We start from the raw sequence: 26,791 nt of genomic DNA, 5'->3' as shown, positions 1-26,791 counted from the left end.
TGGCCTATGTCAAAACTCATTCATAAGGCCAAGAATAGCAAAAGACAGAGATTAAAATAAAAATTCAGTAAAAAATCCATTTTTAAAATGTCATATATTGCACTTCCTGCACTTTTATTTATGCATGTATTTGTAATATTGTGTAATTTATAAACTGTACACACACTTGTAATACAAATTATACTGATCTGTTTCTTTCTTACTATTTTCTCATTTCTTTGAGGGGTGGACAGTGCACCCTCATAAGATGGCATTCTAAAAAACAGGAGAAAAGCAATCTACAATACTTATAAGTGTCCCTCCAATTAATAAAATCTTTGTTATAATGTCTACTTACTAAACTGCACAACATGCAATTATTTGGAAGATACAGTTCAGAGCTTGGGATGGTATTTTGAGAGGCTTTACTTTCTCTATGCTAGTGTCTTTTAAAACACAGTCTTTTATTTGTTGATTGATAGTATTTTACTTACGATAAATCTCCAAAACTACAGTAGCTTCTTGAGTTTGTCCTTTAGCATCTGTTGCTTGGCACCGGTATATACCAGCATCTTCTATGTTTGCGTTGTAAATGGTGAGGCGTGAGCGGACACCTTCCTTCTGAACAACCACCCTCTGACTAGAAACAATCTTCTCTCCTTGTGGGTTGTACCAATCTATGTTCTCAGGCTCCCCAATGGCTGCAAACAAAACCAAAACCGATACAAATTCAGACATTTAGAAAGACATCATGCAATGTATGCCTACCCAATGCACAGGAATTTAAACGGAATTCGGGAAGAATTTTTTCATGGAAAGGGTTGTCAAGCACTGGCTACCCAGGGAGATGGTGGAATGGTGGGGTTGTTCAAGGGATGGGTGGATATGGCACTCAGTGCCATGCTCTAGTTGACAAGGTGGTGATCAGTCAAAACTTAGACTTGACAGTCTTGGAGGTCTTTTCCACCTAGGTGATTCTGTGATTCTGCAATGTCAGCTAATTGATAAATTATGCGAGTTGTAAGAAGGACAAGCAGGACAAAACTGCAGGCAGATGTACAATCTTTGAGACAGGGTAAATAGCAGCTAAAGGAACTCAAGAGGGGAAAAAAACACAGAAAAGTATAAAGTCTTATAGGAAAGAAACAGGCTGTCAGTGACTGGATCAACAGGTCATCAGGTAATCGCACTGAGAGAGTAGTCAGGCCATGTGTCACTGTCAATGGAAGATCTCAACTCAGCACCATCAAGGATCCATATCAATCAGCTGCAAATGCAAATTCTTATCCTCCTGACTGATTACTGCCTCACCAGGAAAAAAAATCTCCTTGGCTGTCTCATTAGGTGGGAGAGGATTTAATTCCCTAGTTTAAATAAGTGACATTTTTTCAACTACAAAATCATCCTAACAGATATAAACCACCTGTGCTTGTATAGAGAATTCAAACAGATTCAGTGTGTGAAATGAAGAGGTCCTAGACTGGAAATGTGAAGCCAGTGAAGTCCTAGTATTTGCCACAGTTCTTACAAGTCAATTTGAATGTACAACAGTATGTTAATTTAATATTGTGAAACAACTACTTCAATTACAAATACATGAAAATTTGAAAATTTAACAAAAAATTATATACCTACAAATAAAATTAATACATACCTGTACATGTGAAGAACTTGGATTCACCCACACTGAGCTCAACTTTGCTAAGTGAAATTGTTACTTGAAGTAAAGCTGAAAAATATAAAGTAGGTTGTAAATTAGTTTGGGAATTTATCAGTTTAAATCCTATATTGTCAGGTTTTATATTGTTTTCATTCTGTGAACTGAACTTGTCTTACAAGTATGAAATTTACCTAAACCTTGTTATGTTTTGAACTAAAGTACATATTGATATAGAGAAAACAATCTAAATAATGATGTTACACGATGATGATAGCCTTATGTCCGAAACCTGAGGACAAAATTAAAGAAGGGAAAAAAAAAGGAAAATGTGATAGAAAATGATATGATATATGACGTGAACATATAACTAGAAATTAAATGAGAAAAAGGTGATTTGTCACACACAGAACAAGGATAAATCATGCCTGACTAACCCCGCCATCTTCTAGGATAAAATTATAAGTTTTGTGTACAAGAGAAGAACACTGGGTGGCAATTACCTTGACTCTATCAAGGCTTTTGGCTTTCCCTCCCACAATATTCTCATATTTGAGTGTATTGGATATAAAAAGCAAGGTTTTGTTAGTGGGGCTGGTTGCAGGGGAGGGAGTTCAGAGGTTGTATCTGTGACAGATGCAGGCAGTTCTAGCTGGGTCATGATGGAGCCACTGCAGGACACAACTGAGAGGGCTGAAGGAGTTTGTAGCACCTCTTAGAACTCCAAAGAGAGAGACCAGAAGGCCACAGCGATAGGAGGTGCTCCATGGCACAATTGGCAACGCTCCAGGACTCTGGCCAATGCATGAGCCCATGAGAGAGCAAACACATCCTGAAAGGACTATGGATAACCCACAATAGAAAAGAGGAAATGAGTTAGGCAGAAGGAGCAGTGGAAGAAAAGAGTGAAAAAGAAGGAATGACAGAAAGGAACCACTACGTCCTCACCCCAGCCTCCTGCATTATCCATCACCTCACTGAATGGACAGTTACCTGCAGGGGTGGTGGTAATAAAGGGACTGAAGGCCAGGAATAGGAGGGAGTGGTATCTGGAGTCTGGGAAAGAGTCAGAAAGGTGTTTTCCCTAAGTCACTAGCTTTTTTTATGTGACAAATTTTACCCATGAACATAACTTCAAAACTTGCTAAAACCCACAGATATTCAGTTCTGTTGATAGTAAAAATTCAAGAAAAGCTGAGCACAGAAAAAACTATCAGCAAAGTACTATCCATACATATTAACATGAGAACTATTACAATTAAGAGAAAAGTGCAACAAAATTAATTTGCTATTAACTTTTATGCAATTAGCTAAATAAGGAAGAATCAGAGAAGATGTGAATTTTTGTTCCAATAGTCATATCAAAAGCTACACCAAAAAAGGCAAAGAAAACTGAAGATTGCTTCAGTATCAGTCTGCCAACCTAAGTTTAACAGAACTGGGTATTTTCCACAAATATTCCCCACAAACAAAAAAATTAAACATCAAATATCTGTACAGCACATAACATTTTTTCATGAGATTTCCTGAATTGTGAATGCTTTTCCTAAGAAGACCATCACAATTGAATTTTTAGTGAATATTAATATTTTATACCCTGCTCCCCTAAGAAAATAGTTAAGAATAAATACATTAAAAAAAAAAAAAAACAGTAAAAAGCCACAAAGAACATATCCTGCCACAAGCAAAGGTAAATATCTGTGTGCACACTGTTAAAATCAAAAATCTTCAGTCCATAAAGACAACCAGGAAGATGTCAGGACTGCCTAGTCCAGAAAGAAGCTGAAGGGGACTGTAAAAATGTTGAATCCAGTACTAGGGAGGAGGGAATAGTGGAATTTCCAGTGAGGAGCACAGTGAAAGCTCCTTTGGGACACACAGAGCCCTGACAGAGGAAGAGTCGGCTTGTCCTCATCTCTGGTCTTTACACCCATGGTACCAAAAGCAGAAGCAAAACTGACATGTAAGAAATAAAATGAGTTTAACACAAAGTTTTACCTTGTGTTATAAAAAGAATCAAGGAGTAATCAATCATCCAGGAGGCTACTCCAAGCCTCATTTCTTTATTTACCTGTCAGGTAAAGCTTTACTACAGCCTCAAGACCTATAATTGCTGGTGGAAAAACCAAGATACTAATAAATACAGCTACAGGGGAACTTGAAGAGCTTGGATATTTATTCCACGTCACATTCTATGTCACTATTTTTCTGATACCATATTTTTTCAAAGAGCAGTCTTCTACATTTTCTCCAGAAATATATATATGTTAGCAGTGAAATATATATTAAATATGTATTTCAGCAGGATTGCTTCAAGGATAATTGCATTTCTTAATTCCAATAACTGATGTCAAACTATATAAATACAATAGATTAGGTAATACATGTCAGGTAGAATGTAAGAGGTGGCATGATGAGAGATGTAAAAGTAAGAGAATAATTTTCCTTCATAAATTAAATAGATATTTGAGACTGCAACACAGCTTTGGCAGAGGGCTCAAATCCAATTAAATTTCTTAGCATGAGTGTAACTATGCAAACTTTGTGGAGATGCTAGCTACATCTCTGAAACCAAAAGGAAATATTTTTTCTACATATGGTACTTTAATATTCACAAAATAGAAAAATATAAAACCATCTGTCCCATTTTCCCAGCCTCACCATTTTCCTAGCTCTGCTTGATGTAAATAAAAAAAATATTGCTTCATGCAACCTAGAAGTAAAACTATTGCTCAAGTTATTAATTAAAAATCTCCGCTTTTTAGTAGTCAGGCAAATTAAGCTAGGAGAATATTCACTTGTTACTTACTGAAATCAAAATATTGAAAAGAGACAACACATTCAGAAAATTTCACTCTACTTCCAAATCTGTCTCAAGAGCTACAGATAGTATAAGCTCAGATGACAATGGCAGAAATGTAGTCACAACTCAAATTATTCCTGTACACTAACTAACAGATTAAAAAAAAAACCTGAGTTCTTTGCATCAGGCTGTTGTGAATCACTTTGAATACACAGGCAAATGCTTATTTTATCATATCAGTGGAGATATTGTAAATGTTTAGTAGAGGTGCAACCTATTTTAAACTAAACCCAGAAAAAAATATCACCTTCTTGATAGATCTGAAAAAGAACTTTCTCTTCCCATGTTTCTAAGAATATCACCTACCTACTATTCAAAGAAAAAAAAAGGAAAAAAGGCAAGATGTAAAAGATCTATTTGAGCAGAAGTCTGGGGAGTGTAAAGCTACTCTAGTACAGCTGTTCTGGGAAAAAGTGAATTCATTTGGGGTTTTCCTCAGTCTTTGGTACATGTCCAATTTCATAGCAAAATAAAAGAGCACTACTAGAACTAGGTGATACAACCAATCCCTTCCCCTTGATCAGAGTAGTTATAAAGGAAGTATTATCAGTTGTAATACACTAAGAGGATTCTGCTAAATTATTCCTTAATGGTTTTAAAAATCACCAAGGAAGATAAGTAAGAACAGTAATGAGAGGTCCATTTGTACTGCTAAATATGGAGACAGATGACTGCATTCATAAGGACTAATATTTAGTAGACTAATTGATTTCAGTCCCATTAGCAGCAGTATCCTTCAGGTTTCAGAATTAACATCACAAATCTGCCAAAGGTGTCTGTGCAGATGCCACAGAAGTGAGGTGCTGTCACTGAGCGATAACAAAAATTGTAGCAATAAGTCACTCACATGTGTACTTCTACTGTCCCTTAGCAATATAATACAATACGTTCTAAGCATATACCATAGAAATGTACATTTAAATATATAAATGTAAAAGATGTACAAGGTACTAAAAAGGTAAAGGGGAGGATATTTTAATAAAATCTCGGAGAAAAATTGATTAAAGCTTTGCTTCAACTAATAGACCCACCCAAAAAAAAAAAAAAAAATTCCACCCAAGCACAGATAAAAGTTGAAAAAACTTCCTTTTGTCTGCATTGGAAAGACACCAACAACAAAGCATTTCATATTCTGTTATAGTTTCCACAATATAAATTGCATATGGCATAGTTGAACAGTTTCATGCTACATCAATACATCTGAATAACTTTTTGAATTTACTTTTGAATCATTAGATATCACTCAGCTGTAGAAGGGTTTTTCTAACCTGTTAGACTGCAAATTCTCTTCTCAAGTGGGAAGGCAATAAAAAGGAAAGGATGCAGCTTTGAAGACAAAACAAGGCATAACTTGGGATCAACATGGAGTTATGGGAAGCAGCGACAGCTTCTCATTTGGATAGCTTTGGCACTGGCTTCTAATAAAAAAAAAAAGTAGACTGCAAGATTTAGCTGAGAGGACTGTTTTCTTTGGGAAGGTCCAAATTCTGTTTAGTGTAGGTTCTCTGAAAAACTACACCCTTGACCATTGGTGTTCTTTGACTTCATTCAGTAAGCAAGCTTACTTGGGGGATGTGGTTTTGTGTTCAGTAGATGATTTAACTTCTATTTAATATATGCTTAGAAAACTAGGCTTAATTATCCTTGAGCATGAAGAAATTAATATGTTTTTAATAGGTATCAAATTCAATCCCAGAGCAACCACTCACCCAGTTAATCTTTCTACCCTTTATTATGCAGAATTCCAAGAATATTATGTTTAAGAGCACTGATGCTCAGATAAAAGAGAATGGGTATTGAATGAAAATTACACAACCCTTGAAGAAATTGATTCTCCCTTAAAATTCTAAAAGAAGAAATTGATTCTCCCTTAAAATTCTAATAATTTATAATTTAAATATACTTTGAAACACCACTGAAAAAAGACTTTATCATTTTTTAATTAATACTATATTTTAGAGCCTTTTAGACCTCTAAGCTGAAATGAGGAAACATAAAATAGTAAATATACAATGAACTTGTTAAGTATCAGACAGTTAAAGGAAATTTTATTTTAGGGCAAATGCTAGAGTTCTTTTTAAAAATATGAATGGTTTAAACTTTCTTAACTACTAATACAGAAAGTAAAAAATACAAATCAAAAAAATCATTAAACAAACCATAAAGTTACATTTCCATTAGCAAAAGTCTGACCTAAGCCATTTCTGTGAGTTATCAAAAAGTTGGGAATAGTATACCTCATTTCCTGAAGAACTCAATTAAAAACCAATATAAAACACAGCTGAATTAAAGTCTATGTAAAGTTGTTTGGAGTTGAGAGGCGGAATGACCCAATGGAAACCATGTTTGGAGATATCTTAAGTCACCTGAAGTACTATTGTTTTTTTCACATAAACAAAGAAAACTCCAACACTTTAGGCCTTTGAAGTGGGAACGGCATGCAGTCAAATATTACACAAGAGATGACCCTATAGATCATGACATAGTTATTTAAATTATCATCATTAAACAGCAAACCCACAATGAAATCTTAGGGAAAAAAATAGAATTTTACCGCATATTGATACATCTCTCTTTTATCCAAGTGAACTATCTCTGGGGAAAAAATCCTATTATCGTGTCCTGAAAAGGAGATGATGTTGTTGTTGAGCTTGTAAAGTCTGTGAGACTTGTAGTGTTTAAAACCACCTAATGCATTTGCAATCCCTTGGGAACAAAGAGAATGCTGAAGAATAATCTTTTTTCTATGTGCGTGAGAACCTTCCGTGAAAAATTAATCCTAACAGTCTATTCAAATGAAATTCATTTAATGTTTAAATTTACTCATTTAAATGTACTTTTCGGGTTTTTTTTTCCATCTTTCACAGTTTAATATAAACTACATGAAATTCCCTATTCATCCTTTCCTAATATCCTAATATCCTGTAAACAATGTAGTCCTTGTTTTTTTCTTATGAATAAAGGTTTATTAACTGGCCTAATAATATCCTTCTTCCATTCAATGGTCTTGAATACTTGTCTGCAAATTTTGTAAAATCATATGAAAGACAAACTGCATCTGCAAAGATAACAAACATAAATTTAAACCCTAAAGAGTTTGGTTATTTTCAATCTTCTAGGGGGCTACTTATAAATCATAAAGAATCACTTCTCCATGGCATGACAGTACTGAGAGACGTTACACTTATAATTGCTTGGCAGAAAGTTTCACAATTAATTAAGTAGTTCAGTATAAATGAACTTTCCATTTCATCATATTAGCCTCAATTTGAATTTGTCAGTAGAGAATACAGTTCTGATTTAAAGTTCTAGGGTTTTATTTGAATTATTATGGATTCTTTCTTCAATTTCTGTCTTATAGACTACAGAGTGTTTTATTTTTAGTTAGACAAAACAGTCTTTGTGTCATCATGAATTCATTTCCTACATCTGTTGAAGTGTCATTTTCCCTGATGAGAGGAGCTGGAAGTCACACAAAGTTCAAACTGCCTTCTGGGCCAGAACAGATGTTGTAGGGGTGAAATGCACAATGAAAGAGCACCAACACAATCCAGTTTTGTGCAACAAATACTGAATCATAATCAAAAAATCCTCTGTTAAACATTCTTTTCTACGACACAGCAGAAACAGTTACATAGTTAAGCCATTAATATCTGAGCAGAGACAGTAAACAAGTATAAACCAGTCTGCTTGCTATAATTCCATTCAAAAGACTAGTCTCAAACAGTAGTTACTCACTAATGTTCCACCAAAAGTCAAGCAAACTACGTTTTAGAAATAAACACATAAATATTGTAGATGTTTTTGAGATTTTCAGGTAGGTTGATAATGGGAGCTCAGTTCTTCAAAACTAAAAAGATGGGTAATTGGATAAAAATGGGTAAATTTTTATATATATATTTACAAGCCCAAACATATTTAGATATTTTTAAGAATACCTAAAGAATATTTATGTATATTTAATATTCCTAGTCATGGATTAGAAGCTTATAAAAAAATCAAGATTAATAGATAGAGAAATGAAAATAAAATCAATATGATTTATTCACTTAGAATCTGTGTAAGTGAAAGGCACAATAAACATTGGAGGAGTTTAGCTATAAAGTGTCAGGCATGACATGATGCATATCTTTAATTCTATTTAATATATTCTAGCTAAATTCAGTAGAGCTTCTTATTATGCATGGGAAGAACAGTGAAGTTTAGAATTCATTTATTAACAGAATATTAACATATTTTAACTGTAGAACAACATACTGGGGAACCTTTATCATGTATTGGTCTCATGCACATATAGATACATATGTGGAGAAAAAAATAGTGTAGAATAGGATGATCAAATTACTATAGAATTCTATTGATCAAAGATGAACATCACCATAACAAAATTTGGTCAACATGATATTTTTAAGCAATAAACAGAAAGAAAAAAAATATTCGATGGGCAAATGAATATTAAGGAACATGCTTCCCAAACTAAAAATTATTAAGTTGGGGAATTCCTAATTTTGTAATATTTCCTACACACAGAGTTAATCTTATCAAAACCAATAAGTGCCTCAATAAAGATACATCTGAAAAATAAAGACCTTAATCTTCAAAGTAACAGTTTTTTAGTAATAGTAACCTAGACGCGTAGAATAAATGGGAGGTTGGACATATGCATTGTGGGTAGGGTTTATTTTTTTTAATATTAAATTTATTTTCCCAAGCAAAAGGCTGTAGGAAAAAAGGCCAATGGCCTCAAGTTGCACCATGAGAGGTTTTGATTAGATATTAAGAAATAATTTTTTCACTGAAAGGGTGGTTGAGAACAGAAAAACACTGCCCAAGGAAATGGTGCAGTCACCATCTATGGAGGTATTGAAAAGATGTGGAGCGGCAGAGATAAGGGACATTGCTTAGTGCTGGGCTTGGCAGAGTTCAGTTAAAATGGTTGGACTTGATGGTCTTACAGATCTTTTCCAACCTAAAAGCTGATATGGTGTTTAGTTTTGGGTGGGGTTTTTTTGTTTGTTTTTGGGGTTTTTTTGTTTTCTTTTTTAATGTAGTTTAAATTTGATTTACTATATTTTTCCAAAAGACAAGTGACAATGTGCACCAACAAAAATACAGGAATCTCTTTTTAAACATAGTAAAACATTTTTCACTCAGTGGTCAAACACAGGAAACAGTTGCCTAGAGAGGCTGTTGATTCTCCATCCTTGGAGGTACTAAAAACCTGGCATGGCCCTGAGCAATCTGTGGCTGACCTTGCTCTGAGAAGGGATTTGGACCAGGAGTTTTTTCCTGCCTTCCTGCCTCCGCTGGTCTGTGTGTGTCTATGTGATCTTTAGAACATGAAAATCTAACTTGTTTCTCCTTGCTCCACTGGGCAGCCTTTCATTATAGAACAGTAAGTCAGACACAGTACAGAGAAAAAAAAATTACCTAAGGGTCACATTTGTCAAAACCTGCAAACTTGAAGGTAAAGCCACAAACCTTAGAAATGTTTCGGAAAAGAAGCACTCATGCCAAAAGAGTGCCTCGCATTTCCCCATTATATTCCATTCTGTTTTTTCTAAGGGAGAAACTTTTTAAAACAGTATTTCTTCATTGTTGCTGGGTATTCAACACAAGTTTGATAATGTGCCAAGACCATAATTGAACACGGACACCCTCATTGAAAGGTACATACGGGCTGCCTGGGGAACAGCAGCAGAAAACATCTTACTGAGAAAAGAAAGAAAAAAACCAAACCAACAAGCAAAATCACTGCTAAAATTCTTCCTTCAAAATCAGCTAACAGCACAAGTGGTCCTTCAAATTGCAGAGGGCTATTGGATTGAGCCAGCATTCATCTAACTACTTGGCACTTATAACCTAAATCCAAAGAACATGCTTCTCAAACTTCAGGCCAAAAGCTGTCTGCAAAGTTTCCGTTGAACGCTAAACATGTTAACTCTCCCAAAATAAATAATACAGCAATAACTAATATAAGTAATACAACATAAATGTGTCTCAGAAGGAACCAAGAGCCTGCCCATTCTTAAACAATACATAACCCATTCTCACAAAAATGTCTGCTTCGAGCACGTTCTACAAAGGAGATGTGTGATATTTTTTCTTATGTGATATATATATTAATGTATTTCTCTAGGAAAAAAAGAAAATGGAGTTGCTTAAAAATAGTACTGTAATAAAGACAGGCCAAGAAATCATGTCCTATAATTATAGAATCAACATATCCTGATTGATTTAAAAATAAGAGATCTTTGCAACAAAGGTGTAATGACTCCTTTTTCCTCAGTTCTCACTAGAAAAATGCTACAATTAGCCTTAGAGTTCAGAAGTTATTAGGTGAGATTGAAAAAACCAAGAAGAAGTTATCCAGGTACAACAGCCATTGCAATTGCATGGCAACTGTTGCTAAAAATACAGTAGTCTCTAGGAAATGTACATATAGGTAACAAGTTAAAGCAGAACAATATGTAAGCTGAAGTCAGCAGCAGGTAGAGGAGTATTTAGGTCATGGCATTTTGAATAAAACACATTGACTAACCAATGTCTCTGCAAATAAAAAAGAGAGGATTTTTACTCTGATTGAAAGAATTATGAAACAAACAACAGTATTGGCCTACCTCACAGGTTTGCCTTTTTTCTTTTAAAAAAGATGACACATGGAAAAATTACTTGTCTCTCAGAAAGGACTTTTCTAGTAAAAATATGCCTCAAAGGTTACAGTTTCTGTCAGAAGTTGTATTTAATATAAATGTAACACTTCATTCCATTTCTTGGAAGTGCATAGAAATCAGAATATCAATTTCAACCACACATAACCTCACATTTTTAATTGTAGGAATTCACAGAGATTGTGTAAATGTGACCCAAGGACGACTGTTTGACATCTCAAGAAAATGAACCTAGTGACTGTTGAGGACAGACATCATCCAGTCATGGAGAAACAACTACAAGGACTTCCTCCTGCCAGACATGTAAATCTAAGCAGTGTCTAAATTCAGATTCAATGACGTGCAGGATTTCTTTTGGAAAGAGTCACTTTGTGTACATGGTCCTTTTAAAAGGTAGGTAGTTCTTGACACATTCCAAATTGGCTGGAATATGAATTAATGGACTTATCTTTTCACCCAGTGAAGTTTATTTTGAGCCATGTTTTTTATTTCCTCTTCCTTCCATCACATCCTTGACAAACTTGAACCTGCATTTTGAAATGCAAGGGTCCACTATCCAGTACTCAAGTTTTCCATTATTACTAATCCAAACTCAATATTATCAACTTGGGGTGATCCTTAAAACAGAAATATTACCCAATTCAGCCATGTCGTTATAAAAATTTTGTTTAGAAGAGAGAAGTAAGCATAGAATTACACATTTTGATAAATGCCCTCTCTACTGCCGTTATTTTCCTTTACTTTCTACTTCTGGAACTTACAAATAAAGTAATTGAAAACATAGAGTGCATAACTAAGACAATCTTATTCAAAAACATCTTGAAAAATAATTAGTTGTATAAATATATTTCATCTTTCATCAATACCTTTTATAAAATATTACCATATTTCTAAGCAACCCAATTATAAAATTATTGTTTCATGAATTTCTAATTTTTCATAGTTTCAAACAGAATAACATTAAGTCAGTGATGTGTTTGTTCCTGTTATATTCCTTGCTGAAAACCCATTTAAACAAATTTTAGGAAGTCATAAATTACATAAACAATGCTAAAAATGCCCAAGGACAAAAAGATACTGAACATTCAATAAAAATGATAATATTCTAGAAAAATATTCCTTCAGCACAAAGTATAACTCTGAATGGTCAAAACCTGAAGAAATATGAAATTTGGTTGAATAAATATCTGTTTAAAAAAGGCTTAGGCATCATTACCACAGAAGGGTGACTGTTGAGGATATCAGAGCCAGTGTGTGCAGAATGTGCTTGTGTTTACTGGTGCAAACATCACAGTCCATTGCAAAGATGACAGACTTTTATGCACACAACTTCAATAATTAGGAATGCTTCCAACCCACTTTGAGCAAACAGCTTAGCATTGCATGAAGTGTGTTTAATTTTTCAAGAACTTTTCCAGCAGCCTTAGTATATTGAGCAACATTAAAAAGATAGTTATATTAAATTATATAAAAGAAAGGATAATCTATTCACGGAAATGATTCAATTAGCTTACAGGTAGCTATTATTATTCAGCACAAAGCTGGTCATTTAAATCAACTCCCAGGCTAAATTCGGGATGGCTTAATTGAACTATGAAGTTTGACATTTTCTTTATATCTCTGAAAAACTGACATAAAATCATAGAATTATTTAGGATTGAGGTCACCTCTAAATGTTATATTACCCAACCTTCAGCTCATTGTACAAATTACCTCCAAAGTTAGATTAGATACTTTGGTCAAACAAAAAAAATTCTCTTTCACATCTGAGTTCATTTAGAACCTTAGAAGTTAAAATAATTAGCGATGAAATTCTAAAGACTTAAAGGCTTTCCCTCATTATGTCCATTGATTTAGAACTTGCTGAAAGTATTTGATCATTAGCTAGAATACAATTTAATTTAGTTGTAAATTTATGGCATAAAAAGGATTTAAATTTAGAAAAAAGAATTAAATGACATAAAGGATAATTTTCTAATTTATTTTAAATATGTTTAACAGCAAAATAACTATTTGTGATGGCATCTGGGCAGGTACTTCGGGTGAATTCTTATCCAACTTTCTAGCCAATACTGAGGAGAGCATAACTGTAGATCTGTGTAAAATTTTGGGCCCTGTGTTCAAGAGGTAGAATCTAGAAGACCCCAGCAAATGGCTAAGATCTTAAGAGAAAATGTCTCATGAAAAAACTATGTCAAAAACTGACTTGTTTATTCTGGGAAATAGAAGGCAAAGTACCAAGCTATTCACTGCCTACAACTTATTTGAGCTGAGTTAAAATAATGTCAGAGCCAAGCTCTTCTCAGTATGAATGTCATTGGACAACTCAAGGCCATGATCCAGAGGAATGTTTGTGACACTCTTAAAGAGGAGGTTGGAAGACATGGGCCCCAAAGATGGTCTCGAATCAAAATCCTATAATCTTTTGGTTCTAGGGGACAGGAAAATAAATTAAATTACTTGTTCCTTGTCACATTAAGAAATGGGCACAAATAATCCAGGTAAAAATCTGAAGAAACAATAGCTCAGAGAAAACCTCTCATAAGAAACAAAAAAGGAAACAAACTGATTTAACAAGTTAATCAAATCTGAATTATCTGTGACAGAATAGGTAAAGTCTATCACATCCGAATACATGAAAAAGCTTATGCTAAGCTATAACTCCTGTGTACAGGCATTTTTAGATAAGGAAAAAAAAAAAGGTGGTTTTTTTTTAATGTTTTTAAAGTACCATAAATAGAGGTAGTGTCTGTGGAAGATAGTTAACCAAAAGGAACCAAGTTTGCAATTCTAATATTGTGTAAGTAAAACAGATGGAGCCCTACTCATCAGAGTACCCTCACTGACTGACCTCAGGCAGCTTAGTCCTAGCCGAGAAGAACAAGGACAGCATTTGAAGGATACTTTTCCCATAAAACTATTGTGAATAAAAGGCCACATCTTTAGCTGATGCAAATAGCTATTTTAACATTAATGAGAAAACTCCTTGGAAATTACATAATAAATATTTAAAATGCAAACAAGAAGACTGAATTTCTAATTATGATGCTTCCCTATTGTAATAAAACTAAGCAGTTGGAGTGCAAACCCGATGATAAAGCTTTTGATCTTTGGATAAATGTCACAAACATTTCTAACACATAATTTACTCCATTACAGCAAAGAAAGGTTTTATTTTACATGTGAGGTTTATCTTCCATATATGCTATGGTCTTTCAAAATCTACGGAATCAGAAAGGAACCACCAAACTTAAGAGTATGATCTGACACTGAAACTTATTGTTGAAAACTACAAGTTCTACTGTTAAGTATCCATTCCTGTAATATTCAAAGGCTAAAAATGAAATTATTTGGCAGCTAGTTGAAAGTTACTTCATTCATTATTCCTCATGATCTTTGGGAAAATGGGATTGTAGATGTCTAAAAATGATAATCAAGATAACTGTGTGTATTTGGGTATGAAACAAATATACTTTTTTGTACCAAATCACATTCAAATGTTTATTTAGAGATTCAGTACGTTTAAAATACAGGATATAGAGAAGCTTTAAAAAGTCATTAGGCCTGCTAGAAGATAGATCTTACTTCACGTTGGGAAGCAATTTATATGCCTAATAAATTGCTTCATCAACTTTTTTAGCTATTGAAGCATTACTGCTGTCTTTAAAATCAGCAATTAACTACGATAATACTTCATTTAGGAAAACAGAACAGCTACCCAGGAAACAGACCCCACAAAACATAAAAGAAATTGGTTGCAACATTTTGCCACAGTTTAACTGAGCTTTCAATAGAAATTCCACAGAAAGTACTCAACGTGAAGTTTGTTTACTTGTTAAAACTAAGTAAAATTTGGCAGAATTCTTCCCTATATCTTAAGCAAGATTTCTGCTGATGTGCCTTTGAAACATGCAGCTAAGATACCACCAGAAAAACTGGGTACTGCTAAATGGTCAAAGAGCTGCTATAACATCACAGAATCACAGAATGGCCTGTGCTGGAATGTGCCATAAAGATGACCTAGTTCCAACTCCCCTGCCATGAGCAGAGATGCCTTCCACTAGACCAGGTTTCTCAAAGCCCCATCCAACCTGGACTTGATATATGTTTTGAAACTATTATCCTGATTCTGGTCCTATGATTAAGTGATTCCTCCTGGGTTCTAATTTTAACAGTATCATTTATATTGTGTGAGAATACTCATTCCAGTTTAGATATTGAATTGCACACAGATAACTGCCTATCAGAAAGAAGCCAATCTATGTGTTTTAGGAAATGGCTGACTTGGCCCCACTTGTGAGGATGTTACTTACAATTATTAAAATATAGTTTTCAATGTTCCAAAAACCTTTCATCAAAGGATCCAGAAATTGTGCTAGAAATTACATAAACCATGGGCATGATAGGCCTTGAAGAAGGTGTAGATCGAGACAATTTCAAGCTTCTCAGCAACTACATTTTCAGTTTAGTCTTGGCTAAACAGAGCAGCCCAATAAAAAACCTTTTAGCTTCACTGAAGAAATATACTTGAAAAGAGGTAAATGTTTGCAAAGTTTTATGTGACTTTTGTGAAAAGGAGATGAAACTTCAAAACTTAAATATTAAAAATAGACAAAGAATTGAAAATATTATCCCTAGCTAATGGAAGTATTATGGATCACAAAAAAACTGACTTAAAAATCTAGTTAATCTACCTGAAAGGAACAACTGCCTATTGAGGTATTATAAAAAACTTAAAATATTGCTGTTAATACAGTGAAAGTATTCTCTTTTCTCTGTGCAAAAAAAGTCAGAGCAGCCTCATGAGACCTGTTTGGATTATAAAAACTTATAAAGGCTCTGACATAAAGTCTCTTTCTGTTTCAAAAAATTAAAAGTTCAAGGAAATGCTTATAAATAAGTGACACTGCCAGAGACCATAGGAAATCAGATTGGCTTTTCAAGCTCTTTTTTTAACCCTTAAGCTCTTTGATATTTAAATGCCATTGTATGGGTACTAGCAAGTTCCCATCTTTAATTATCTTGATTTAAGAAACTAATTTTCTCTCAAAGGATTCCTTTGAAAAACCTTCTAATTGAGAACCAACGGGGTTGCAATTACTATGAAATTAGTCAGACAAATGTATAAACAATCTAATGTACCAGACCCTAAGGACCCTAAAATCCTAAGTTTTAAAAAATCAATCTCTTTATGACACTATATACATTTTTATTAAGGCTGCCATAATCCCCGATTAAATCTTTTATGGGTCAGGTTATAGCTGGCTTAGAGATTACTAGTACTTTCTGCATGTAAGCCCCAAGTAAACTCTAAACTTCAGACTAAAACCCATATAACAGGTCAGGTCAGAAGTCTGACTAGCCAGTATTGCAGCAGTGAAAAAAAAAAAAAAAAAAAATAAAGAGAATGCAAGGAAATTGCACTACTTTGTTGATTTTTTTTCTTCTTCCACTCCAAGTGCTGGCACTTTGGCACCCAAAGGTCTGTTTGAAGCATTCAGTTCTAAAATCCCCCATAACATCATAGAATCATAGAATGGCCTGTGTTGGAAGGGACCACAAAGATTTTCTCTGTCCAACCCCCAGCCGTGGGAAGAGACACCTTCCACCAGTCCAGGTTGCTCAGAGCTCTGTCCGACCTTGTCTTGGACACTTCCAGGGATGGGGCCTCCACAGTTTTTTGGGCAACCTGCTCCCATGCCTCACCACCCTCATAGGGAGGAATTTCTTCCTAATATCTAATCTAAACCTCCTCTCTGTTAGTTTGAAGCCATTCCTCCCCGTTCTGTCACTCCAGGCTTTTGTAAATAGTCTCTCTCTATCTTTCCTGTGGGCTCCCTTTAGGTACTGGCTAAGATTAGGTTACCCCAAAGCCTTCTCTTTTCCATCCTGAACAATCCCAGTTCTCTCAGCCTTTCCTCACAGCAGAGCTGCTCCATCCCTCTGATCACCTTGGTGCCTCCTCTGGCCTGGCTCCAGCAGGTCCCTGTCCTTGCTGAGCTGGGACCCCAGAGCTGGATGCAGCCCTGCAGGTGGGGCTCAGCAGAGGGGCAGAATCCCCTCCCCTGAAATGTTGGCCACATTGCTTTGGAGCCCAGGACATTGTTGCAGTATCTTCATTATCATCTAAGTCTGTAAGATTTCTGACTTCATTAATAGCTTCTGACAGTTAATTACATTATTTAATTTTACTAGTCCAGAGAGGAAGTTCAGTTCTTTGGATGGTGCCAGATTCTTCCACTGTGTTTTTTTTCATTCTCCTATTCTGACTGTCACCATGTGTATACTGATTTCTGATTCCCTTCTTCCTTTATCTCCTGAATTTATAGAATTCTACAATCAGTCTTTTCTCTATCTGCAGCACAAGGCTCAGTGATATTATTATAATTCATTAGGGCCTCCCAACTGACAAACCATTAGGCAGAACATTAGAAGGTAAAATTCCCAGGTATGCTTGCTAACTACACTTTTAAAGATACTATTTTTTAGCTAACAGTGACATTTCCCCTACTTTACGTCACCTTGCAGTAGACATGGAATAAACAAAATCTGTATTTGCCATAAAGAAACAGATTTCCCTGCAATTAATTACAGAGTTATTAAAAAGAAATAAGAATTGTATTTCTACCCACTAAAAGTCTCCAAACTCAATCTGTATTGAATAATGCTGTGCTGATCACTGAATAGAATTATGAAAAAAATATCAATTTAATTTCTTATATATTCTGATGTAACATTAAAAAAAAGCACCAAAAAACCTAAATCTTCCGCTCTAGACTTTTTCAATTATAGTTCCCCAAGGATAAACCTCAGACTATCCAATATTGTTAGTTTCTCAGAATTTTTTCCATGTTACCAGAAAATGCAGTAAGTTACAATATTTTAAATAGAAAATCCACTGGGAAATGCATTACCTGTGAAGTTCTATTCTTTAAATTGCAAAACAACCAACGATTCATGGCTGTTTTGTTTCTAAGAGACACATCTTGTTAGAAAACAAATAAAAAATCTGAAAAAATAATGTGATGATAACCACAGATATAGAACTTTTAAATTTACATATATATATAGATAACATCCTGTAGACTACATATGGCTCTATAATATAAATAATAATATAAATATAATTGCTTTATCTGCAATGACTCATTTAAATATCTCTAATGATACTTCTCAGTAGCATTGTCCCTTCTCTTTCCTAAAACACTGTACACTACTATATTTCAGTAAAAGGGGCAGCACAAAGCAGGACCAGTGGTTTCAGTGGTGGTGATAGATAATACTGAATTAATTCAATTATGAAACTTTTTCAGGTTATACATTACAAGCTGCTTCCACATGAACAGAAATTTGTCTTTGATTCAAGCCATAATAGAACTTAATCTAACTTACATATTCCATCACAGTCAGTTCCACTTCTTCTTCCTATGATTCTACTGAATTATTTTTAATCTAGAATAAATAGCCCTCTAAGGAAATCTGGGATAAAACTTGATACGAGATTTTTAAAGGATTTTCTATAGCATACAAAATTATGAATGTGAAGGACAAATTGATGGGAAAGAAAAATCAAAATCAAAAGCTGGGTTGGTGACAAATCATAGGGCAATAGCTAATTTTTCACAGATAATACACACCACCTCCCCAGAACATAAGCCTCTAACGTATTATCCCTATGCTTTTCTCACATCCCTTGACTAAGCCCCCTTTTTTTAAAAAGGTGACTATCCTGCTGCATATTTCCAAGAAATCCAACTATCTCTCTCTGATTTTTTTGTATGACCTGGAAGTGTTCAAGGCCATGTTGGATGGGGCTCTGATCAGCCTGGTCTAGTGAAAAATGTTGGAATGAGATGTAACTGTTAGGTCCATTCCCGCCCAAGCTATTTTATGAGTTGGGTTTTAGTGTCAGGTCTGGCTGAAATTTGCCATGGAATTCTATACTTATTAAGAAAAATAACAGAAAAAAGTAGTCGAATGAGCCTCACTTTCTAGGTGTGCAATTTCATGCAATTCAATTATATTTAAACAGTTTTTTTAGCCACTTAAAATATAAAGACATAATGGTGACAAAGAAACCTCTCAAAATAATATTTATAGCAATACATATTATTATTATTATTATTATTATCATCATCATCATCATTACCATTATTCTCTGTTATGTTCTCATGAGACCCTACCTGTAGTCTGGGGTCCTTAGTGCAAGACAGAGGTAGGTATGGATGAGAAAACAAAAAAAAAAATCAATATATACTCAAGACTGAGAAGGAAGAAAGCATCATCTCCATGGTTTTTTTTTTAAACAATAGGATGAACCCACACACTGCAGGAACTGAATTCCTCCTGGCAAAGACCTGGAGATGATTGTGACTTCATAGGCACTCTCACCTCTTCTTCCTGAGTACAGGATTTGTAAGCCTTAGGAGCTAGGTAGAAAACTAAGAAAAAGTGATTAACACCAGGAAGAATTTTTTTAATAAAATAACTTTGAGGGCTTCCTTCTATTAGACCTAATAGGCAGTTTAAATTCAGTGGGACTAACAAGAAATTCTTAAAGTCATTTACATGTTATGCTCTCTTTTGCCCATAACATGATTTTGGGTCTCAGCACTCCAAGGGATTTGAATTTGGACATCTCATTTTTAAAGGTAGCATCTCTACCTGAAAGCTACAGGGCAATTTGTGGTGGAGTGCTCTCTGTTTCTCCCCATAGGATATTTGCTTTGCATAAATATTTAAGCACATACTAAACAGGAAGTAGAAGCCAGGTGTTCTTTCTTTTACATGAGCATTTTAGTACACTGCAGAGCCATTCTCAGCTTCAGAATGAAATTTGTAGGCAGAATCCATCTCTCTATATATGGTTACTTGGTCAGACATGATATGACATCCTGTTACAACTTCAGGAAAAATGTAGTGTTTTATTTTTCACTCTGAATATTTTCATCTATTAAAGAGAAGAAATACAACAAAAGAATTTTACAAAAATCTTCATTAAAATCATTATCCTATCACACATTTTATATAATTCTTAAGAAGGAAATAAGTGAGGCAGGATGAGATAGGGAGATAGGGGAATGAATTATTCCTTTATGGAATGGAAGAAGCAATAGCTTTATTGTATGATTCTGTAAGGGTTCAACCTTCCCATGCTGCAGCAAATTGAACATATTTCTTTCACTGATATAATTAGTATTTTGACTTGCTTGTTTTATGGAACTTTATTTTATGAGGCCAGTGGCCAGACACGTTATTGCTCTCTGACTAACCCTGAGATCAATGCTGCGTGTTTTCGTACAACAGCTCTTTCTGAGCATGTCCCTCTGACAAGAGAAAGGGAACAAATTCCCATTGCATGCTGTGTGAAAAATCATTGAAACCAGCTGTAGGACCCAAGGGTTATCTGAGCCAGCAAAGCTTCCCAAAAATGCAGCAGAATCAGAGACAGAAAACATCTGAGAGAGAAACAAAACCCCAAAACTTGGAATATTTGCAGACAAAACCTAACTTACTTTCTCCTTTTTTTGATAATCTCTATTACCCAAGATAGTAAAAGAGATTAATTATAAAAAAAATCAACAAACTTATTTTGAATTTTATTAAGTACTTGGATAGCTATTAGTTAACGAAAACAAAACCTGAAGACCATAATTATTTAATTCATTGTAGTATAGTAGTATTGCTGTAGTGGTCTATAAACACTGTGGGTATCGTTATATTTAAATTACTCTTTTTAGACTGTATTGCACATTAAATATTGACTGCAGAAGAAGTAAACACTCTTGGAGACAATGCATTGTATCCTAAAGCAGGTATCTAAAATGCACCAGTTGATCCACAACTTCTAAGTGCCCTTTCCATTTTTTTTTAATTAGTTGCAAATGGAACTTAACATAAATAGGCAAATGTCTCCTTAGACCCATAATATTGTATTGCAGGGTGCCCCGACGAGGGGAGAGAATGAGGCATCTGACTCCATCTTATCAGAAGGCTAATTTATTACTTTATTTTACTATATTATATTAAAGAATATTATACTATACTATACTATATTATACTATACTAAAGAATACAGACAAAATACTTACTGAATATTAAAAAAATAATAATGAAAACTCGTGACTCTTTTCAGAGTCCTGACACAGCTTGACCCTGATTGGCCAATGAGTCAAAACAACTCCCAGCAGAATCCAATGAAACCATCACCTGTGGGTAAACAATCTCCAAACACATTCCAGACGAGCACAACACAGGAGAAGCAAATGAGATAAGAATTGTTTTCCTTTTCTCTGAGGCCTCTCTCACTGCCTTTCAGCTTCCCAGGAGCTGAGGAATTTTTTCAGAGAATGTGAATGACACACCATTATATCAAAATCCTTGATCTATATTTGCAATGTCTACTTTAATATATATTCCATATATATCGTGTGTATGTGTGTGTGTATTTGACTTGAATATCAATTGTACATTGATAATAGACATGTATTTGATATATCTTTCTGAGATAACTTGAAATTTTGAATTTATGGAAGTGCTGAATATCCAACATTTGGAAATGTATTTGTATATTTTGATGAAACATGCAAAATCCTTGGTTGCATTAGAAAATAATGTTTCATTGACCACTGAATATGTTAGGAATTAAATAATAGTTTTTATGTGCCCATATTCATATTTTTCTTGCTTTGGCATTTTAATCTTCCACAAGTTACGTGTTGCCTGGCTATCTTCCTTACCATTTCATTAATACAGTCCTCTTTACTAAAATTACTTTGGCCTAATCCTTAGCTTTTGGCACATTTTCATGGGTAGGGACCAGCAAAAATATGGACTATTTCTGCTACATAACAAGTTGTACCTTTATAGGTAATTCAGTACTGAGCTCCTCACATCTCCTCTGTCTTATTTTACAAATAGAGTAAGTTCAGCACCTTAAGCAACAGAGGCCAACACTTCGGAATATTAAAACTCCCCATTCAATCCAGTCTAAGGAAAAAACCAGATTTTTGTTATATATAAAACCAGAAACCCAGGAGTCCTTATCTAATATGACACATGATAATTAAAACTTGAGATAGCATAACATAAAATAAAACTGTTCTCTAAAGTATAAAGAAGATTATCTTAGAGTTTTAAGCATACTTTATTTTTAATGAATATTTATTTTGCGACTGAACTAACAGATTAACAAATAATCTCTAGTTTTACTTAGCTGACTTAATCCATTATGATAGACCATGGTTTTTTAGTTTCCAGATCATTGCCAGAGGAAATACTGGAGAGCTAAATGGTTTTTTCCACAATTTGGATACATTATGTGTTAACTGTTGACATGAAGTACTTGTGTGTGTGTGTGTATAAATATACAGATATACATACATACATATATATATATATATATACACATACAGACTCTTTTAAAAGATTGTATTTTCAATGAATAATGTTACTTCTAGCAATGACTGGGCGTTAAACTTCAGCTTCACTCCTGGCTTAACAGAAAACTGATTCAAGGAAGTCATGATGGAAAATAGTTTCACACTTGGCTTATTGTTGGTTGTGCAAACAGTCTGAGTTAAGAGACTAAAGCGAGGGGGAAGAGAGATGGGAATACAGACACATACAAAACCCTAAAGATGTTTCTGTGTCAAATATATAAACAAACTTATATGTGAAACTGTCCCTGAAAAATATTTATCAAGAAGAAAAAAGCTTATGAGAGATAGAAAAAAGCATTCATTGCCTGAGTCAGAGAACACAGCGTTACCATTTAGCACCCATAAGCTCCTCCTCCTGAGACTGGCTACCAGCCCCTACAAGGAGTTTGAGTTCTGCACAAGTTAGTCAGTGTTAACATGGCTAACGCACATCATATGTGGCTCCTGTGAGCAGAAAATGCTCCCATCTTCCACACTCTTCTCTACCCTACAGAGGTCATTCAACTGCAAAATCCCTTCAGTATTATCAGATTAGCTTGAAGACTGTATTCCAGCCAAAGAACTCCATGAAAAAAACTGAATAATAATTGATCCAGGATATAACTACTTTAGTGTTCAATTATAAATACATCTTGACATCATTTATTCGAACTAAGCATAATGAAAACAAAAATGCATAGATATAAATTCACCTAAGCTAGTTTAATTGGAGGTATCACATGAGGGAAAGATGTGGTCTTTGATATTAAACAAACAAATTATTACTTCCAGATTATTGTAGTAAAATATAGCCAAGAATAAATGAATTTCCTTAAAGCCTAATTTTATACAAAAATAGTTTACTAAAATGACTGCATTTTATTTTTATTTCATATTTAATCTTCTGAAAAAATCCATAATAAATAAACCAGCTAGTTTGCTGACTTCGTATAGTATCACCACTTGAAGTAGTGTCAGGTGCACATTTCTAATTACACAGATTTGCAATAGTCACACCAGTAAGCATCAACCAGTAAAACCTAGATAAGGACTAAGCAGAAATAATATCCTAAGTAAATGTCCTGAAAAACAGATGTTTAACCAACGTTGGTTACCTATATAAAAAGGCTGTGACTGAACTGAAAAGTGTTCATTTTCCATTCCATTTCTATTATATATTTATCATATCAAGCAAAAACCCTTATTTTCACCATAAAGTACATGCTTGGAGAAAATACAATATGTACTTCCCTGGTTATGACATTTTACTAGAGCACCAGTACTTCACAAAAAGAAGCATAAGCCAGAAGACTTATCTCATTAACCCAATTCATTTTTCCTTTACAACACAAACCAAGATATTTAATCTGTATGTATGCAGACTAAATCAGGCTTGGAGACCGGAGGTTCAAAGAACTGAAACTGCTTACACTGTTTAGATTTGCAAGCCATCACTAGTATTAGAAAATGAAAAAGCCTATTGAGATTCTGAAAACAGATTATCATTTTGGACTTTGCAGGAGTACATGCAAAGCAATTTGCTAAAAATATTTTTCTGCAAAAAGACAAAACAAAACAAACAAAACCCAAACAAAAACAAACAAACAAAACCCCCAAATCATAGAAAGCCAGAGAAATATAATGCTAGGTAAGTTCAATGTGCCAGTTATTTCATAAAAGCGAGCCCTATATAGTAGATAATTTGAAATTAGAAAATAACTTCTTTGTCCATACTAAAACATTCCCGGTAGAATGCTCAAGGTAGTTGTTAGAGTGTGTGCTTTTAAGAAGAATGTTAAATAAAAAATGCACATATTTATTGACAGAAAGCTTCATATTAAAGTTACTCATTTAAAAGTTGAGGGGGCAGGGGGCTGCAATCCTCTCTTCCTCAAACTGGAAACCTTTGGTTTTTTGACTTCCAAATGATAAACTTCAGTGATATCTTAGAAACTCTCTGGTATTTCTGCATCTGATTACCTACAGGTAAATCTAGATCACAGTTACAAAAACAGTGAAGGAGGAATAGTCAGATGTCTTGTTCTGGATCTTCCTTGCCAAAGGGTATAAGGAGAGATGATAAAAAGTTCCTGTGTTGATTAACCTCTGCACATCTATAAACCTTATGAGATAAGTTTGTGTCTGCATTTGCTGTGTGCATCACTGAGCACTGGAGTTGTTCTGCTGTTTTAATTACTTATGTTCAGCTCATTAAAATAGGACAGAACGAACTGAACAAACTTCCTCTGTTCATCTCATCAGCAGAATTCCAGAAGTAGAGGGTCTGAGAAAGACTTTAAGAGAGATGGGGTACAAAATGCAAAAGAGGGATATGCAATGACTGCACAACTTAAAGAATTCAAGCTGCAAGCAGAAAAGCATCTCTCTGTAGCATTCCAGTGTCAGAGCAAATGTCTATTTACACTGAAGGGCATCTCTTAATCTTTCATTGAAAGAAAAAAAAAGGTGAAAAAATACAGTCCAGTTTCATTCCTGAATTGATTGAGGGTGACAAGTGATTTAATAAATTGGTTGTGGAACACTTGGTGCTACCTTGACAGTTGTCACATGCATTTCTTACTGGTACCTCCCATCTACTCTGAACTCCAGAGAAGTGTCCTCACTTCCACTATGAATTTGGAGATCTCACAATAAACATTATCCAATTAGAGTCTCAGCATAGAGATTACAGCAGCTTCTTAGCCTTCAAAGGAACAGCCTTGGAAGCATTTTTCAACATTTCAAGAAGGCATGAGAGAAACAACTCAAAAACCAATTCCCTAAATGACACTGAGAGGAGGAAGGATAAACTCAGTATACATCAAGTGTAGAAAAAGGTGACAGATAAATTAATTTCCTGGCTCAGCTAGAATTCTAAAATCACCTTAGGAGAGCTGTAAATAATTTCTACAGTGCACTTTATCCAGAAAGAACTCAGTATACAGGAAAACAACCAGGAAGTTTGAGTTTTTCAAGCTGCTTCTAGAAGTAGCTTTCATCAAAAAGGGCATTTTCACTGACACAATTAACTAGACTATAACTGTAAGCAAATCAGTAGTAGACAGATTACCAGAGACATCAGGATCAGATTCTGTTTTGCACAGGATTGCAGCTCTCTTACTTGTAGAAGTCCTGTGGCTGACACTTCAAAAATTTGAAGGCAATCTTTTATTACAAAACCAGAGATATCTCACTAGGGCCAGGGCTAGCTCTTTATCCAAACCAAAAGATAAATTAAACTTCTTTTGGTCCATGAAGAGAATTAGAAATGTAGAAGATGTCTGTCATGGCAAGGCAGAGTTACAGGAACAGCAGGCCCTGTTAAGACAAGAGAAATCCCCACAATTTCCATTTTAATGAAGCCATTATTCAGGACTTCTCTTAGGGGGAAGATTTAAAGTGATTAAAGCAATCCAGCACTCAAGCCATAGGGTAGAGCACTGAGGAAATCCAGGTTAGAAATTTATCTCAGAAAATCTTTTCTTCTTTTTTTTTTTTTTTTTGTGTTAGTGGAAGACGCCAGATGGAGAAACCAGTTCATCAAACTTCTTGTGCTTCCATTATATGGTTATATTACTGAGACATCTCTTTTTTTATTTATTTTTTCCCTGTTGGTCTCCTGGCTCCTTTGATATATGTGCTTGTATTATTTGAAACCTGTCACAGTGTCTATCTTGATAAAACTTTCAAGGAAAGGTACAAAATCCTTTCTCAGCACTGAACTCCCTGGGAAAAGTTGCAAAGGAATTAATCCCTTCAGCAGCAAAATCCACTTCCAGAAAACTGGCTGCTAATAACTCTGAAGAAGTCATTTATTTTAACAACATGTCTCACAGCCTGATATTAAAAATAACTGAAATTTCACATTTCCCTCACAGAAGTAGCTCAGGAAAACTGAAATCCTTGGAGATACTTGAATCTAATAGGCTCAGGCTCCAAATGTAAGGGATAGGGAACAAAAATAAACACATATTTTGATGGGCAATAGGTATGTGTATGCACTGTGGGAATCTACATGTGACTGACTTTTTTTTTTTAATCTAGGTCTCTGAAATATGTATGAAGTTATGTTTTAGATGTGTGCATTTCAGAGATACACAGAATTATTCTTCTGGACAAAGGCAAAGAATGGAATATTGTATCAACTAGCAAAATTTCTAGAGCCTATTTTTAGTGAGCTGTTCTTTTAAAGAAGATTGGC

The 26,791-nt window shown here is 34.6% G+C and overlaps 1 protein-coding gene across 2 annotated transcripts in view; it reads right to left on the bottom strand.

Moving 5' to 3' along the window:
• The window catches only part of NCAM2 (neural cell adhesion molecule 2), a 276,541-nt gene that overhangs the window by 134,133 nt on the left and 115,617 nt on the right, over window positions 1-26,791 (bottom strand). For both annotated transcript variants that reach the window (XM_038156028.1, XM_038156020.1), the window contains exons 2-3: window positions 1,634-1,708; window positions 474-680 (exon numbers count right to left, since the gene is read on the bottom strand). In XM_038156028.1, the coding sequence (XP_038011956.1) occupies window positions 474-680; window positions 1,634-1,708 (282 nt within the window). The remainder of the gene's footprint in view (window positions 1-473; window positions 681-1,633; window positions 1,709-26,791) is intronic.

This window comes from Motacilla alba, chromosome 1 (genome assembly GCF_015832195.1).
Source record: "Motacilla alba alba isolate MOTALB_02 chromosome 1, Motacilla_alba_V1.0_pri, whole genome shotgun sequence".
NCBI classification, from domain to species: Eukaryota; Metazoa; Chordata; class Aves; order Passeriformes; family Motacillidae; genus Motacilla; species Motacilla alba.
Note: the sequence above shows the minus strand (reverse complement) of the source record. Positions and strands in the feature narration are given on the sequence as shown.